Source organism: Gossypium hirsutum, chromosome A03 (assembly GCF_007990345.1).
Source record: "Gossypium hirsutum isolate 1008001.06 chromosome A03, Gossypium_hirsutum_v2.1, whole genome shotgun sequence".
In the NCBI taxonomy this organism is placed as follows: Eukaryota; Viridiplantae; Streptophyta; class Magnoliopsida; order Malvales; family Malvaceae; genus Gossypium; species Gossypium hirsutum.
Window position 1 is genome coordinate 3,284,088 of NC_053426.1, and position 18,344 is coordinate 3,302,431.

Consider the following 18,344-nt stretch of genomic DNA (forward strand, 5'->3'; position numbering starts at 1 on the left):
TCTTCATGTATTGGCGTGAAGTAGATCGAAGATATCAGATCCTATCTTCCTATATTGGTAGGAAGTGGATCGAAGATGCAGATCTTGTCTTCTCATATTGGTGGCGAAGTAGATCGCAGAAAACAGATCTTGTCTTCCCATATTGGTGGCGAAGTAGATCGAAGAAAGCAGATCTTGTCTTCATGTATTGGCGTGAAGTAGATCGAAGATATCAGATCCTATCTTCCTATATTGGTAGGAAGTGAATCGAAGATGCAGATCTTGTCTTCCCATATTGGTGGCGAAGTAGATCGCAGAAAACAGATCTTGTCTTCCCATATTGGTGGCGAAGTAGATCGAAGAAAGCAGATCTTATCTTCATGTATTGGCGTGAAGTAGATCGAAGATATCAGATCCTATCTTCCTATATTGGTAGGAAGTAGATCGAAGATGCAGATCTTGTCTTCCCATATTGGTGGCAAAGTAGATCGCAGAAAACAGATCTTGTCTTCTCATATTGGTGGCAAAGTAGATCGCAGAAAGCAGATCGTATCTTCATGTATTGGCGTGAAGTAGATCAAAGATAGCAGGTCCTGTCTTCCTATATTGGTAGGAAGTGGATCGACGATGCATATCTTGTCTTCCCATACTGGTGGTGAAGTAGATCGAAGAAAGCCGATCGACGATGGCAGATTTTACCTCCCTGACTACAGTGGAGTACATTGAAGCCAATAACTCTATCTCCCTACATTCGACAGCGGAATAGAGTGAAGAGCACAAATCTTATCTCCCTAAGCAATAGTGGAGCAGATCGCATCAAGTCTTATCTCCCTAAGCAGTAGTGGAGCAGACTAAAAACACAAATCTCATCCCCATAGAGTCGTAACAGAGTAGATTGAAGCTTAGATCTTATCTTTATGAAGTTACATTGGAGTAGATTGAAGCTACAAGGCATATGTCAGAAAATGTAGTAGACTGAATCTAAAGCTACAAGATGCAGTGGATTGGAAGAAGATTATCTGAACCAGAAGAACACCAATGAAGTCAAGACCCAGCAAGACCAGGCAAAATTGGCCTTTCATTATGTCTTTGCTCCATTCCCGTTACACGACAATGAGCAAAGAGGGGCAGCTGTACAGGCCAATTTTGGGCCTAGCCCAATACCCAAAACCAACACCAGCCCGAAATAGCCTAGCCCGATAAGCCCAAGTCTCCAAATTTTTTGGAAAGGCAGAAACCCTAAGGTTTCTGGCGCCGTTGCCCATACCCTGCTCCGCTATAGTGGCCCCTTACCCCCACGCGTCTGACACCGGCTGCCACCGCCCAAGCATCTGCCACCATGATGCCCATACCGGCCATACCCTGCAAACACATCAAACAAGAAGGCAGCCACAACAGAGGAATAAGAACATTCTTTATTGTTATTGTAATCGAATATAAAACCGAAAGGAAAGATTTTCAAAAGGGGGGACGGATTGTATTTTGGAAAAAGGGGGGGATTTTTCATTTTATTGTTTCGGTATATAGAAACCGATTGCAAACCATTGTAGAGGGGACAACAGTTTAATAAAAACAGAATGCAAATCAAAGATTTAGAATAAAAGGTTGATTCTTGCGTTTCCTTTTTCCTGTTCTTGCATTCTTCTTATTTTATTTTTTATTTATTTATTATTTTTACTCATTTGTAACGAAAATAAAAAAAGAGACGAGGAGGAAGCCTTACCTGCGTCGCGCCGGAGAGGAGGGAAGGCGAACGGATTCCTTCTCTTCTTTTCGGTTTTGACTCGTTTTTTAAGGATTCGGCTTTGAATCCGAGTTCTAAAGGGAGTGGGCTTCAAGCGGGGCTAAGAAAGGTTTTGTTTTGCACCTTCGGCCGCCGTCCGTGGCGGAGCTACGGCGGAGGTGCGCCGGAGCCTTTGGTCGGGTCCTGGGGAGAGGGTGTTGAGAGAGAGAGCTCTCTGTTTTTGCTGAAAATGAAGAGGAAACTGTTTTTTTTAATATTTTTTTGTATTTATATTAAATTTAAAACGGCACCGTTTTGATAGGGTCAGGACAGCCCCAAAACGACGTCGTTTTGGGCTCCTGACCCGAGACCCGACCCGTACCGCCTGGGATCCGCGTGTTTTTGGACCAGAGGGGTTATTTGCGCCCTCAGTCCTTCCGCTTTTGAGGCCGTTTACAATTGGGTCCCATTCCCTCTTATTACTTGTTTTAATTTTGCCCTAAATTTCCATCTTTCTTGCGATTTGGTCCATCGACCGTCTGCTCAGGCTTTGTTAGAACGACGTCGTTTGGTCCACGTGGGAATATTTTCCGTTTTGACCCTCCGTCCTTTCGCGCGAGTCACATTTTGGTCCTTTCCGTCCTTTTTATTCCGAATTCGCCCAGTATTTTCTTTTTTATTTCGATTTAGCCCTTTTTTAGCCACTTTATTATTTTGTTTATTTTATTATTATTATTATTATTATTATTTACTATTATTATCTTTACTATTATTGTTAGTATTATTACTACTATTATTATTACTATCATTATATTTATACCCATATTTACTTATATAAATCTTAGATAATAGGTGATATATTATATTATTATAAAATTGCGTATATACGTATATGTATATGTATTCTTTTGACTTATTTAATATATACATACAAAATCATATTTTCGTATATTTTATAATTTGTATATACATACACTTATATCTATATTTTCTAATTTTTATAAATATATTTATATGTGCATACTTATATTTTTATATACTTTCTAATTCGTACATACCTATTTACATCTATATTTTAATATATTTTAAACATATATATAAATATCGCTATTTATTTTTTTATTTTTTTTATTTGCTATTATTATTTTCAAATTTTGATGTATACTTACATATATATATCTTTACATTTTTTATAATTTTATTCATTTATTTATTTACATTTTCATTATTATTTTGAACGAATGCTCTAATTTTATTTGCTTGTATACATTGCTATTTCGTATGTTATTAGTCTGTATCTTTTATTTTTCTTATTTTCGTTGCTATTACTTGCATTGTTTTTACATCATCGTATTCATATTTATTTAGTTACGCATATTAACATCTTATCTTATTTTTACTGTTTTGTGAAAAATATTTCATTCGATGTATGAATTATAACTTTTTGAGTAAACAAAATTTCGTGTTTAGATTCGAGAATATCGTACCCTAACTTACTGGGTTTCGATTTTCACAATAAATCTAAATATACGAATCTTTTCAAACTCAAGATTTTTTAAATGATCTCCGGAATTAAGAAAAGATCGTGTCCTAACTTACTGGGCACGACCCCTTTCCTAAACCTGGGATAATAAAATATCTTTCAAATAAATAAAATTTCGGCATTCATTCGCGTATCGAAAATTCGAGACATTGTGTCCTAACTCATTGGATATGATTCTCCTTCTCGAATAACGTGAAATATGCCCTTTTTTTCTCTTGAAAATTTTCAACGTTTTAATACAAGGATCGTATTTTTTAAATTCTTCTAAGTTTTTCAATTTTCGACATTAAGACATTAAGTAATCAACTAAGGTACCAATTTTGGGCGTATCGAGGGTGCTAATCCTTCCTCGTGCGTAACCGACTCCCGAACCCGTTTTCTGAATTTCGCGGACCAAACTTGTTGTTTTAATAAAATCAAACCGTTTATTAAAAACAACCGCTTTTCGAGGTGATCCAATCACACCTTATAAAAAAAGGATTGGTGGCGACTCCTGTTTCATTTTTTTCAAAACCCAAGTCGACCCCGTTTTCATTCAAAAAATGGTGTCAACAATAGTTTACAATAAATAATAAATAAAAACTTAAACAAACAAAGATAAAAGAGTTTTTGTTTTTTTTTTAAATAATAATAATAAACAAATAAATTGAATGGACCCAGGACCAAATTGAAATTAAAACGAAATTAAATGACATAATTTAAAAATAAAAAAAAGGACAGTCGGGGCCCGACCTAAACGCGCGCAGAGATACAGGGTCAAAAGGGAAATATTCCCATCCCATCTGAAACGGCACCGTTTCAGGGTACATCTGCGCATGGTCTATGGACCAAATTGAAGTAGAAGCAATGTTTGCAGTCCAAATCAGAATATAGCAAAAGACCGTATTGAGGTAAACCGCCAAGGGCAAGGGACCTATTGCGCAAATTACCCATTAGGGCAAAGAGGCGCAGGTCGCCCCCTTAAACGGCGCCGTTTTCGTCTTGCCATTTAAACCCCAAAAAATCTGTCACACACAGCCCATTTTTTTTAACCTAAAAACTAAACCCTCATTCTCTCAACTCCCTTCCCCATGTCCGGCTACTTGAGCCGCCGTCCGTGCAGTCATGGCCGACAGTCGGCGTCGCATGAGGTCGTCTCCGATCGGCGCGTTAAAGCGCGTTCAGAGACCATAACCATGGAAAGGGGAAACAAGGAGAGAAGAAAAAGACTTTGGGCCCCTCCCTAAACCCGCAACCGACGACGGCGGAGGACCGATAAATACGGTGGTTTCCAGGGCCGATCCAAGTGTATTTCTTTCCCCTTTTCTTTTTATTCGTTTTTTTTTTAAATAATAATAATAAATATAGATAAAAGAAACAGAGAGATCAAAATAAAAAAGAAATAACCTTGAATTTTTTTCGTTTTTATTTTCTCCTGTTCGTAAAATCGGGAAGAAGACCCTTACAAGGAAGAGATTTTCGGCCTTTATAGCCGATCTACACCACTTTTAATTTCTATTTCTTTGTCTTTTTGCTATTTGTTTCTTCTGTTGTTGCGTGCCTTTTGTTGGCTTTGCAGGTGCCCGTGGCCGACAGTGGTGGCAGAGGCGTGCGAGTGGAGGCGTGGGCTGGAGGCGTGGCTGACGAGGAGGTGGAGCGGCACACATGCGGCGCTCATGGGCAGTTGGGGTTAGGGTTTGCTGTTGCTGAAAGTTTGTTATGGGCTATTAGGTTTGGGCTTAAGGTTTGGGTAGTTGGGATTGAATTTTGGGTTTGTTGTATTTTATTATTTGGGTCTATTTTGCTGGTATGGGCCCGGGCAGATTTTGGGCTTTACACCAATCACAAAAAATATTTTACTATCAAAATACACTCTCACAAATAACGTTTCTTATTGAACAAATAAGAGCTCAAAATTAGTACAACAACCTATACAAATCTCTCAAAATATATAGGGATTCTCAAGACTTGCTAACAAACTAAAAGATCAATCACAATCCCTTCTAAACAACAACTAAAATAGCTTAATACAATATAATATTAATGACCAAAGTAAAAAGGGTTGTTGACTTAAGACTTCAAGTTTTGATTTGATCCATCTTCTTTAATCTAAGAGATTTGATATAACCGATCCGATCCTCAGGATATATGTCTCCAAGTGAATTGATAGTCATTGGTAAAAGCTAGAACCATTTCAAGATATCAACATAGTCTAAAGAGTTCTTTCAAAAAATTGTCATTCTTTCGAATAAGATAAATTGTTGGTTAATCACAATGGTGATGAAAGTGGACACTGCCACTAGCACATTGCAGCAAGGTAAACAATACGCCTCCCAACAGTTATATAATATATTACATTTTAATCTTTTTTAAATTTAAATATATAATAATAAAATAATAATTTCAAATATCAAAATAAAACAATCAAATATTATTAAAACCCACAAAACTTTTCACTAAAAAAGGGAACTTTTTGAGGTTTTTATATCTGATCTACCCAAGTATACCAATTCTAGGCAAGACACACAAAAAAGAGTCCTTTTTTGTTTTGTTGACCAAAAAAAAGTCTTGCCATTTAAAATCCAATTATATCAAAATGACTTACACTTATATATAAATGATATTTAATATAAATATTACTTTTTTATTTATCAAAATATAAATATTACTTTTAGGAGTAAGTTTAATAAATATCTTTTAAAAATTTGTGGTGCAAACGAATTTTGTTAATTATTCAATTATTATTATATAGGGCTAGTCTTTGCCAAACCTGGACCCCCTCCCCCTACGCCCTTAACTCGTGAAATCTTATGTCATCAAAAATAAGTACCACTAAATATTTTAATATGGTGCCACAGTTAATTTCCAAAAAAAAAAAGTGTTAGAAAAAATTATTGTATATTTCCAAGTATTTAATTTTAAACCATAAAAAAAAGAATAGTGCAAGTACAGTTGGCACAATTATGAAACCTTTATAAAATGGAAACATCAAATGGCTTTCACACATGTTCATTTCAACTCCATCATCTCCAATGCCATCATGTAATTCTGACCTTTGGATTTCTCTTCAATTTGTCAACCCAGTTAACGATCAATGGCTCACAACTGACTTCATTGGTATAGTCAAATTTTACTTGTGGTCCCTCTGTTATGTTCACATTTGTAATTCAATCATTTTTTATTTTAATTTAACATGATTTGATCTTTTGTTTTTATAATATTTTTAGATAGTCTAAATAATTAATGCTATTAATTGTTTCGATTAAAATACTAACATAAATCGTTTCTTTTGAGAAAAAGAGGCAGTATTCGTTAAAGAAAGAAACGTCGGCAATGACAAAGTCAAAACTATTTTTACAATAGTAAAAATATAACTTTATCATTTTAATAACATTTATCTTGTAATTTTTAAAGGGTTAAATTAAATTTTTATCATTTTAAGGGTTAAAGTGTAATTTTATCACTATTAATTTAAATTTATAAATAACCTAAATTAAAATTTTACTATTTTAGAGAGACCATGAGCCCTCTGTGTCTCTAGTACACTTTGCCAATAAACTTTGATGGACTAAAAGAAGAGAACAATGAGAGCACTTAAAACCCGAGCCAATAAGCTAACCCAATGTACTATAAGCTAGCTCCCCTCATACTCACCCAAATTAACCAACCTATTAACAGTAATAATGTCAACAGTAGAAGAGGGACAAATAGCACAATCAAAGTAGTTCACTTGAGATAAAACCTTTCGTGTCAAAACATGAGCCCCTTAGTGGCAAACTTATTTAAATCGATTAAATGGGTTGGGCAGGGCGATTTTCAATTAAAATTTGTGAGTTTGGGTCGAGGTTGGATTTTGGTCAAACCTGTATTGCTTCGCCTCGTAAATTACCAAAGTACTCTTATAATAATTTTATAACAAATTATTTAATTTAATTAAAATTTTTGAACATTTATATACTGTTATAAGATTTTAACTATTTTTAATGCATATTAGTTAACTATTTTCATTTTTATAATATTTTATAATTTTATTTCATTAAAATTTGTAAAAATTAATATTTCAAGATAGGTCAAGTAAGATATAAAGTTTTTTTTTTCGTGTGTGTGTTGGGATATGATATTAAAATTTTAATTAAAATTGAGTTTATGGCGAAGTTGAGGTATGAGGTATAAAAATCGGGTTGGGCTCGTGATGAGCAAAAATTCACTCCATCCCATTGTCATCTATAGCCAATATTATTAATTATTTAAACTAATTAATGTTATTTATAAAAATATAAGAGCTAAATTATGTTAAATCAAAGTATATTGACTAAATCTCAAATTTAAGAATAATAGAGGGACCAAAACTAGATTTTGAACCCTTGAAATTGGTTTGGCTTTAAAGAAGAACAGGAATCTAATATAATGCCAACCGTACCTGATTTTTTTCTCTGTGATTAGACTAACTCCACGTCAGCAAATTATTAAAATAAATGGAAAATGGTTTGAGTACAAGCAACCGAACTCCACCGCACCCCTACGCCCCCACTTGCTTCATTTCAAACTCATGGCGGCAGGGGTAAGAGAAGTAATTTTCCCGTCAAATCCAAGGATATTTTCGTCATAGAAATTGCTGAATTTGCTGCCCGCTTCCTTAACCAATGGCAAACTCGCTTTCTAAAAATATCAAATTCCCATCGTCATTCGCTTTTTGTGTTTCCCAACGTTGCACCTGTCCGCACCTGATGGCTTCACCTAGCCGGCCAAGACACGTGGCGTCCACCCTTTGACCCCACGATTCGTAAAAAATAATAATAAATAAAAATAATTATTTTAAAAGTAAATATTTAATTACTGAAAAACAAAAACGATAAAACGACCACCTCGATATTAAACTATAGTATAATTTTTATTTATTTTTTATTTATTATCAAAAGCTAATATGCAAACTGGCTATCAGCATTTTTTTTTTTTAACTTGTTGCTTCCATCTCCGAGGAGTCACCACCGGTGAAGTGATTTTCAATGGCTGGGGATGACTCAGTAGCGAGTCTCTATGGAGTTTTAGTGGATCGGTGTTTGAGTTTGGAAGCGAGTCAAGTTAAGTTAAGAGAAGAGTTTGATGAGCTTGTGCAGCAAGATAAAAGAAGTGATGAAGAAGAAGTTATGGTAGCCTCAGATTTAGGCGATTCCACTTCATATCCCGTCGTCGTAACTTTTCCCGGTTACTTCTCGACGGGAACACCTTTTAAGAACGTGTTGGATTCCATTGGACATGCTATCCATGTCTCCTCGATTACCTCGGGAAGGATTACATTTTGGTACCTTTTTTTTCCCTTTAATTTCTTAAAAGGAATTTTGAAGTTTTTTATTGATCCTTTGTGTAGTTACTATGTTGGTTCTTTTGAAATGATTGATTCTCGTTTCTGGTTGTTTTGTTGTTTTCACGATGAAACAGTTGTTTGCATGATAATTGTTATAGATTTTAAAAACTGTTTTTTGTTGTATATTTTGGTTTTAAAGTGATAAACATTGGTACTGTTAATTGAAAATTGGAAGTTGGGTAAGGTAGGAATTCTAGATCATGTTTAAAATGGATGCATTCTCTTAGGATAAGCAATAATGTTGACTTTTAATGAAATTTAAAGCATATAAGAATGTTAATGTAAAGAATAAGGAAGCATTAGATTGGGTTTCTTTTGTATTCTTTTTGTTGTATTCTTCTTGTAGTGTATAGTTCTGAAATATAGTTAAGATGTTCGATAAAAGTTCGCATCCAATTCGAAACCCTCTTTTTTTGTTTTCTTGTAACCTTTTAGAGTTGGTCGGTACGGATGCCCTGCTTTATTTTCATATGGCAGGAAATTTATTGGCATCAGTTACTTTCAAGATTAAATTTCTACAACTGCTGGTCAAAAGATACCCAAACCACATAGATATCTAGTTTGCATTCAAGTTTTCTAAGAATTGCTATAATTAGTAGTCCAAAGAGTACTAGAGTAATAAGCTCACTTTTTCAAGGAACATGATAGTCTACATGTCCTTTCCTCTTTTAGCCCAGTTTTTTTTTTAAGTGGTTGGTTGGCTAAATGTGTACTATTCATATGAGTTATGGTGTCAAAGGCATCTATCTTTATCTAGTAAAGTTGAAATTAGCTAATAATGTTAATGGAGAATGGGGATTCCCATGCCTATGAGATCGAGTATGGAATTGTGTTTACTCACTTTAAATTGAGTATATGTTTCGCTCTTTTCATGCTAGGATTGGAGATTCTGTATTTTACGTATTCATATGATTGAGTACTTGAGTTTTTAAAATAGTGTAAAAGGAAGTGTTTCAAATCATTGCTATTTGACCTGGACCTCTTCTAAAAGAGTCGAGGCATTTCGAATTGTTGACGTGGACAAAATCAGGGAAATTGATATTATAATTTTTCTGTTCTTTTTTTTTTTTTATAAGATGCGTTTTGATGCAATTCGTTTGTATTCTTTTCTTCTTGATTGATATGTATATTCAACTAAAAAATTCGTTAGGTAGTTTTGATTCCTAAGGAATGTTGAGAAGTGTCTTCTATTTTATATTACATGTAATGAGGACCATGGTAAAATATTTCACCTTGGACTATGGTAACTTATTACTTATATTTGTTGCTTGTCTTTCAAGCTATATTCTACAGAAGCTATAGGATAAAAAATCAAGGGCCAGCTCTTCAACTGATTTGAGATTATTTATGCGTGCTTTCTTTCAGAGAAAAAGCATCTTCGAGCTTGCTGTTAATATTGTTATCTTTTAGGCATTAGTGAAATGGTCTGCCATTAAAGTTGAAGAAAGTTTTTCTTTTTTTTTTTCTTTTTATTGAATCCTTTTGTCACATGTTCATTAAATCATGCATCACTTTCAAGTTGTGCAGCTGATAAAGAAAAGGGTTCTCTTACCACAGGAATCGCTCAGCTGAAAATCTTTTCGGATGGAAGTCCAATGAAGTCTTGGGACAAAGAGAGAGAGCACTTCTAATAGCTGAAGAATACCATGCTTCCCTTAAGAAAATTATGGAGAAGTTGATCTCTGGGCAATCATGGTCAGGTCAGTTCCCTTTCAAGAGGAGATCAGGTGAAATATTTATGGCCTTGGTGAGTAAAAGTCCATTGTATGAAGATGGTCAGCTTACTGGTGTGGTAACAGTTTCAAGTGATGCAGCCATTTTTAATGGTTTAAATTCAGAGAATACGGGACCATATCAGGATCATAGTAGACCAAGGAGGTCAAAGATGAAAGGCATGCAGTGGCATCCACCACGGCCACAGATTGCATCATCTGTTTCTAATCTGGTGGTTATGTATAGCATTACTAACGTTTTTGCCCCATTTTTCTTTCTTTATTTTCCATTTCTTGTTCTAATTTCATTTTTTTTCTAAAAAGCTTGACATTGTGCACTGTCAAAACACCCAGGCTTCAAAATTTCTACTCAAGAAACAAGATGGTGTAAGCAACTCATGTAATAAGTCAATGGAAGAACAGGATGCTGCAACAAGTACAGTAGACAAGTTAGAGACTCCTAATATAGCAGTAAGGCTTCGTTCTGAGATTGCATTTCAGCTGGTTCTATATATCTTTAAATTAGATACCTAACTTGTTCTTTTTTCCTTTCTCTCTTGTATTATTCAAGGAAGGTGAACTTAACTCCAGTTTCCTTGAATGGAGGAACACAGCCGTAGGAATTAGCTCTCAAAAGGATGATACTGCATTCGATCTTGCTCAACCTAAGAAAATTGTATTGACATACTTTCAGTTTAGTTTGTTATAAGCTTATCTCAACCAAATGTTTGAATGATAGTTTTGGGATGTCATAGTTCATAGTAGATAAATAGCATTGCATAATAACTAATTAATGAGAAGTTCCGAATTCAGAATTCTTTAGGGAATTTAAACTGTCTCCAATTGCGTATGCTTGTTCATATCTTACTTCAATTTGTTTCTGAAATCATTAAAACCTGCAGAGTAGACATTATCATGTTATCACCCTACTGAAGATTGCATTCATTGAAGCAATTCTACCTCTCTGTCATATCTTTTTCATATTGTTGAACACTTTTTGCTAAATATTTGATGGAATGACTGCAGGCTGCAAAAGTCTTGGCGAAACTACACATCAGGGGACCTAGCAACCACAGCAACGAAGATGATGAATGTCCTCAGAGAAAGGATGCGACTAGTAGATCGGCAACTAATGATGTGAAAAATGAACATAATGTTTCTAGGGGTTTAAAAGCATCAATTCAGAACCACTTCGATTCTTCCTCTATGGCTGAAAATGCAATTTTAAGTGTAGAAAAGCACACTAGTCCAACACTTGTTGAAGAGAGATCAGTTGTAGACTCTTCGAGAGAGTACAATGGAAAATTTTCAGTAACCGGAATAACAGAACCCACCGCAGGATTAGCGTGCCAAGTAAATGAAAATGAATTGGACCTAGAGTTTCTAAATATGGATGCATCAGAGATGGAAGATGAATCACAAAAGCAAACAGATGGTAAAGGCTTCTCAAGCTTAGGGAACAGCACAGGCAGCCAAGAAAGTCAATCAAGCAAAGGGGACAACAATGAGTCAAACTCTATGGTTGACTGTGAGATTCGCTGGGAAGATCTACATTTAGGGGAGGAGGTTGGACAAGGTAAACTTCTTTTTTTTGAGTTTTGACATGCTTATATATGCCTGCATGCTGGTGCACCTGAGTAAAATAGAAAAAGAAAAAAAATAAAGTTTGACCGGTAAGAAGTGGATTCTGGCACTATTTAAGAGACTTACTCTGACTCATGTTTCAAGTGAAGTTTAAGATGCGTGTCTGGTAAATGTTACCTGAAATTAAACCATTTTAAAGGTTGTTAATATTACTTTTGTTAGACCTTCATTTTAAAGTGATTTTTCCAAGAAGTACGTTGGTCATTACATATGGCTCCATTGTTGTTTATTGGTTGCACTCTATTATTTCCTTCAATGATAGTGTTATACTTTTTCTAATATCCAATCAATTTGTTTGCTTTTCCCCTCAGGCTCTTATGCAGTTGTTTATCGTGGGATTTGGAATGGATCAGTAAGTTCTTTCTTGCATTTGTTTTAATTTCTTGTACCAAATATTCATGTAAAAACATTTACTAACTTGGACAAAAACCGTTTGCTGCATGAAGGATGTTGCAGTTAAGGTCTATTTTGCTGGTGAATATAAAGAATCAACATTACTAGATTACAAAAAAGAGGTACCCTGAACTCTTCGTTTTTGATGAGGCAATATCATGTGGGAAATGATCTGATACATAAGAGTTTTGTTTCTTACTCTTCAGATAGATATAATGAGAAAACTGAGACATCCAAATGTACTGCTGTTCATGGGAGCGGTGTACTCACAAGAACGACTTGCAATTGTCACCGAGTTCTTGCCTAGGTAATGAAGTTGCTATTTTGTCGTACTCTATCAATGACCCTCTGTTGATAATTCAATCTACAGAGGGTGTTTCGGTGTCCTACTTTATTCTTTTCCACCATTGCTTGTGCTAGGAATGATGTAAAACACTCTTTCCCATTTTGTGATAGTACCTGTTTACATCTAGAAGATCAACTAAAAAGTTTTATGTATACTGATCCTTTATTGGTGGTATGTAGCACTCATTTATTGTTGTTTGATAACCAGGGGAAGCCTATTCAAAGCACTTCACAAGAATAATCAGGCATTGGACGTTAAAAGGCGCATGAGGATGGCCCTTGATGTTGTGAGTTTTCCATCCCTTTTCCTTCATCCCAAGTTCCCGGCTGGTTAGCTCTCAAAAAGAAAACCTCACACTACATTTTTCTCCACAGGCTCGAGGCATGAATTATTTGCATCATAGGAATCCACCAATAGTGCATAGAGACCTAAAGTCTTCTAATCTCCTTGTTGATAGGAATTGGAATGTCAAGGTAACATATATCGGTTGATATATTCAAATAGTTTGAGCTGGTTTAATCATTTTCAGATTGCTTACGGTTCAATTAATGTCTTAGGTTGGAGACTTTGGCCTCTCTAGGTGGAAAAATGGAACTTTCTTAACCACAAAGTCTGGAAGAGGAACGGTAATGACCCCTTCTTATTCTTTTCTGTTCCTTTAATAGATCATGTAGCGGAAATTATGCGAAGAAGAATATCAATATGTTTTTTCGTACTTGTTGCGTCAATCTTGTACATAAAAATTACTTGCACAACAAGTTGCTGAACTTCATTCGATGTTTCTCTAATTGCAGCCCCAATGGATGGCCCCGGAAGTCCTCAGGAATGAGCCTTCAAATGAAAAGTAATCTTTAGTTTCTAGTTTTTTCCAGTTAAGACATTAAGCATCAAGTTGATCTTTCTTTAACCTTCCCTGGTTCCTGACATCAATCCTAAACAGGTCTGATGTATTCAGTTTTGGAGTCATCTTGTGGGAATTAATGACCGTCTCCATTCCATGGAACAACCTCAACTCTTTACAGGTCTTCCTCTTTAACACACCTCAAAACTTTATTTCGTTTCTTACAAAACTAACATAAATCTTTGATCTTAATACTATATTGAAACCACAATGCAGGTAGTTGGAGTTGTAGGCTTCATGGATAGACGATTAGAGCTACCAGAAGGCCTTGATCCTCAGATAGAATCTATCATCAGTGACTGTTGGCAAAGGTATATGTTGATCTTGCTCTATTTCCTATCTTTACTTTTTCAAATGGAAGCAAATAGACAAAAACTAACCATTTCATTGTGTTCCAAACAAGCAGTAATCCAGAAAATCGACCATCGTTTGAAGACATTATCAATAGAATGACAGGCATTGTCCAAAAATCTGCCATTGGATTAGGTCGAAGACACTCGGAGCCTTGAAGTTGCAATGGGTCATTACAAACAATGTCACTTTTTTCATTCATTGGGTTGGCTATATTTTAGAGCTTAGGCTAACAGAAGAAAAACATCAAACAAATGCATTGTACAAATACCTTAGTTTGTAGCTTACCTTTAGTTACCATTCCTCCCCATTTTGGAAAACACGAAATAAGAAGAGGGGTGGCCAAGAGTGTTGCAATGTAAGATTTTGGGGTTTTTTATAGAAGAAGAAAAGCAAAGCTACAATAATTAATTTAATTATTATTTGGATTTAATGTATCTTTTTAATGGATTGAAATGAAGTTATTCCAATGTAGTTGCTATTCAGTAGATGGTATAGATTTATATAGATATTAGTTTTAATGTAACATGTTTTGCACATTTGGTATTGCAAAGGCCAGTTCCTGAAGTACCACCATCGGTGATGAGAGTAGGAAAGATGCGATTCGGGGTTAAAATAATGTTTATTGTATTATGTTAATATTTAAATTTGTTGATACAAGGGGGATGTAGTGATGGTTTGTAAGGTTCAGTCTTGGAGCAAAGAATAGTAAGAAGTTGGAATGATCAGAATGTGGGTGTCTGAAGAGGAGCCAATGAGAAGAAGAGACAAGGAAAGATGAGAATGAATTCAGAGGAGAGATAGTATCCTTGCTTTTTATCCTAATATTCATAGGCTTTTAAGGGGTTACCAATTGTCATTTTTGAGGTGTCATATGTCGGTGTATTAATCTTAGAGTTAGTGGGATTTAATCAACTTATTGATGTTTTGTCATCGTAAGTATAAGTAGTTATGTCAGGACGATAGACATATATGATGATATATGTGACATATAAATGGTAGAAACTCTATCCATGTTAGGGGTGTGATTTCGATGATATTGAGTGGCGAGATTTTGAGCTTGCAGGTGTCTTTAGCTTACTAAGTGATCTTTCTTAGCTAAACATGGTGATCCGCAATGTTAGGGATATAAGGTGAGTTTGTGAGATATAAGTATGACAATTGCCCCCTTAATTGAATGGGAAGTTATAAAGTAATATCATTCGAGATATTGAGCTCTGTAATTTATCCTTTAGGTTGGTAAGGATCACTTTGACTATAGCGAAGTGGCTTGTATTATTGTGAGGTACCTGTTGCGAGGTGAAATTTCTTTAAGCAATGTAAGTGTTCGAATTTGAAAATTTGTCCTTAAAGTGCTATAAACTTTAAAAGTATTCGAAAATTGAAATGAATATTGATTTGATAAGAGCATGATTCAAAGCGAGACGTCCTACCATTGGCATAATGGGTGTGAGAGGAGACTAATACTGTGTACTGAGCTACACATCACCTTCTCACTAATTTGAAGGGTAGTTTATTGGGGAATGTACTACCACGTGCCTTGAGCGTTATCATATGCTCACTAAACTTTGAGAGCATGCTTTGCTCCTCAGGCCTTTATAAAAAAGAGACCAATAGCATTGAATTTTTTATATTTCTATCGCATTTCTTTGAAATTATCTCTTTTTTTTTTCGCTTTTATCAGTTTCAAACACATGGTTCTTCATTTCACTTTCTTTCAACAAGTTTCGAATTTTTCTTCTTTCATTTTTATTTACTACTTTCAACAATTGTTAGCTATAATGGCAAGTCAGGGCCCCGGCAGTGCAAGTTCATTGGCGACAACTTTGCAAGGTTCTAAGTAGAAAAGATTAGGGGACGAAGTGGGGACTAGTGTGACGCTATAGTCTACCATCGAGGAATGGAGTTAGAAAGTTTGCTACGATGTTGAAGTCTACATATCAATAACTACGAGTTTGATTTCATCCGTCCCCGAGGCCCCTATTGTTTGAGTAATCTACTTAACAAACTTAATGAAACCTTAATTCTATTTTGCTACTACGTGTTCGAAGTAAAATTCCATTTACCTTTACATCCTTTCTTTTGCGACGTGCTCTAGATATACCACATAGCTCCTAAATAGCTTGTGAATCTTTCTTGGTGGAACCTAACAACCTTTTCTTTGATCAAGGTAGTGTGAACTTTTCGATGCTAAATAATATTGTCGATAGAGTTTATAGGGCCAATGTCCAATCTACTTTGCTTGCTGAAGGTTCTCGTACACAACCTAATACTTTTGTTGCAAAATGATGCAAAAGCATATGTCGAAGAACACCAGGTTGTCAATCTCTTAGGTGAGGTTTTATGGCGAGCTCTTCTTTTAATAGCGTAATAGAAGTTAGCTCCGATAATATGAAGGTCCCTATTAATGTGACTCCTTTGAAGTGAGTCATGAACCTTGACGACTATGCGAGCTTAAGCCTTGGAGCTAGGGGAAAGTTATATGAAGAAACCACGATGGAACTTAAGGATATGGGTTTCGAAAACCATGGTACAGGTATGTGCCGTTGTATCGTTTTCCTTATTGGTGCGAGATTAATAAATCATTTGTTCTGTGTCTGCAGATCCTGCGTCAAGTGAGATAACAATCAACAAACCTACCCCCAAATTATCTCATGGTTGACTTGGATCCAAAAATGCGAAGGATGGCCATTGCACCTTGGCTGGTATGTACCTTTGAAGGAGTCTTTGTGGATTTTTTTATAAACATAATTTTTAAAAACTAATTAATTACAAAAATGGGTTAGGGAAAAAAATATTTAGCAACGGAATATAATTAGGTAATTTAAATAAGAATGAGAATTATTTATTTTTGTTATTTTTACCATTTTTAAGAGCTATTTAAATTTAATTTCAAAATGAGACAGACCTAACATGCAATAGACCAAAAGTTAAAAATGATGGCACCCTATGTTTTATTTAATCTAAAAAGGGTAATTGCTTAATTAGACTGAACGTTTTATATAATCACACTTCAGTTCGGTATCTCCACTGTATCAGACAGCATCATTAAAAAAAAAATTTTTAAGGTAAAAATTAAAGCATGATTGAGGGGAAAGTAGCTTAGTGTCGCCTGACATAGTAGCAATAACGATCCATTTTTCATAAATAATTTTTTACTAACCCATTTTCGTATTTAATTATTCTTTTGAATTATTTATATAAGAAAAGCGGAGTCCTTATCTACTAAGTCAATTAGGGTGCAGCGCAACCAAAACAAAAATGTCACAGAACTTACACGGCAGGTGCCACTTCAGGGTTACCTCTTCAAATTCCTGCTCTTATGGACACCACGGGGAAAGTTTGTTTGAGTTTTGTTGCTGGGACCACTATAGGGGATGTGGCCCATATGCATATTTGTGGGTTGTTATATTTGTGAATTTCCCACTTATATTTCCCCTATATATAAGATGCCCGAATCAATCTACCATAACTAATGTATTTATATCTGACCCTAAAATCCACTGACACACTGATGTTGTAGTCATTGATTCTTCTTTGCACAACATTTTTAATAGAAGTATTGGTTGAGTAAAGGGTAATTCAAATCTAACAATTCATAGGCATATTTCATTTATGTGCATCAACATTCAGTATCTGATCATAGTTTAGGGGTTCTTACGTATAATTATTTAGGCTTATTTTGACAAAAACTATTGGTTCATCTTGTGACTTGAGATCACTATATCAATAACTTCAACATATGTTTTTTTTCAAGCTTAACTTAGATGAAGTCACCACAATTATCATCATGACATTTTAGTTATAGGAACATTGTAAAAAAGGTAGGTTAGTGTTCCGACTAGACTATATTTGGATAATATCTGGATAATATAATTTGACCATTGGAGGTTATCTGAACAATGACATAACCAATCATTCATCATACAACTCATGAATTTCTAACATTGTGGACTCTTGAGTTTAGTACTGAGGATATTCCACATAAGAGATTTTTCGACATTATAGACCCTTGACTATAGTAATCGATAAAAAAACCCGAACTATCTAACATTAATGGATTTCCCGATATATAAGCAATGGGATAGTTGATAAACTTGCATAATTAAAAAGCTCATAGCCAATGTTGGCTATATATTTCACCTTTAACAACTCCACAACATCTCATCATTTACCAAGGCCGTCACAATATTTTCATTATCGTTGAGATCCATTGCTATGCATTTACACACTTTATACTACTACATCTTAAAAAACTATTTATATTAGATATGCACTTAATACTTTCAACCAGTGCTGATGAATTCGGATCGAATGGCTCGATTCAACCAGTTCAAAACTGATAAGTCCAACAATTCAACTACAATAATTAAAAATGAAATGAAATGTAAAACTTAAGACAAAATGC

At 35.0% G+C, this 18,344-nt stretch overlaps 1 protein-coding gene across 5 annotated transcripts; it reads left to right on the forward strand.

Moving 5' to 3' along the window:
- The first annotated feature begins 8,105 nt into the window (after positions 1 to 8,105).
- Positions 8,106 to 14,421, forward strand: LOC107963761 (serine/threonine-protein kinase EDR1). Of its 5 annotated transcripts, none has more exons than XM_016900223.2 (15): positions 8,106 to 8,526; positions 10,147 to 10,534; positions 10,656 to 10,772; positions 10,873 to 10,977; positions 11,328 to 11,877; positions 12,257 to 12,297; positions 12,392 to 12,460; positions 12,545 to 12,645; positions 12,892 to 12,970; positions 13,059 to 13,157; positions 13,242 to 13,310; positions 13,479 to 13,528; positions 13,625 to 13,706; positions 13,802 to 13,896; positions 13,992 to 14,421. In XM_016900223.2, exons 1-15 carry the CDS (start codon positions 8,231 to 8,233, stop codon positions 14,092 to 14,094), a joined length of 2,244 nt encoding a protein of 747 aa, XP_016755712.2. In that variant the 5' UTR covers positions 8,106 to 8,230; the 3' UTR covers positions 14,095 to 14,421. The 5 variants fall into 5 exon arrangements, with proteins under 5 accessions (XP_016755712.2, XP_016755713.2, XP_016755714.2 ...); XM_016900222.2 differs by having other exon boundaries at positions 8,140 to 8,526; positions 10,147 to 10,537; XM_016900227.2 differs by having other exon boundaries at positions 8,390 to 8,526; positions 10,117 to 10,537.
- The last annotated feature ends 3,923 nt before the right edge of the window (positions 14,422 to 18,344 follow it).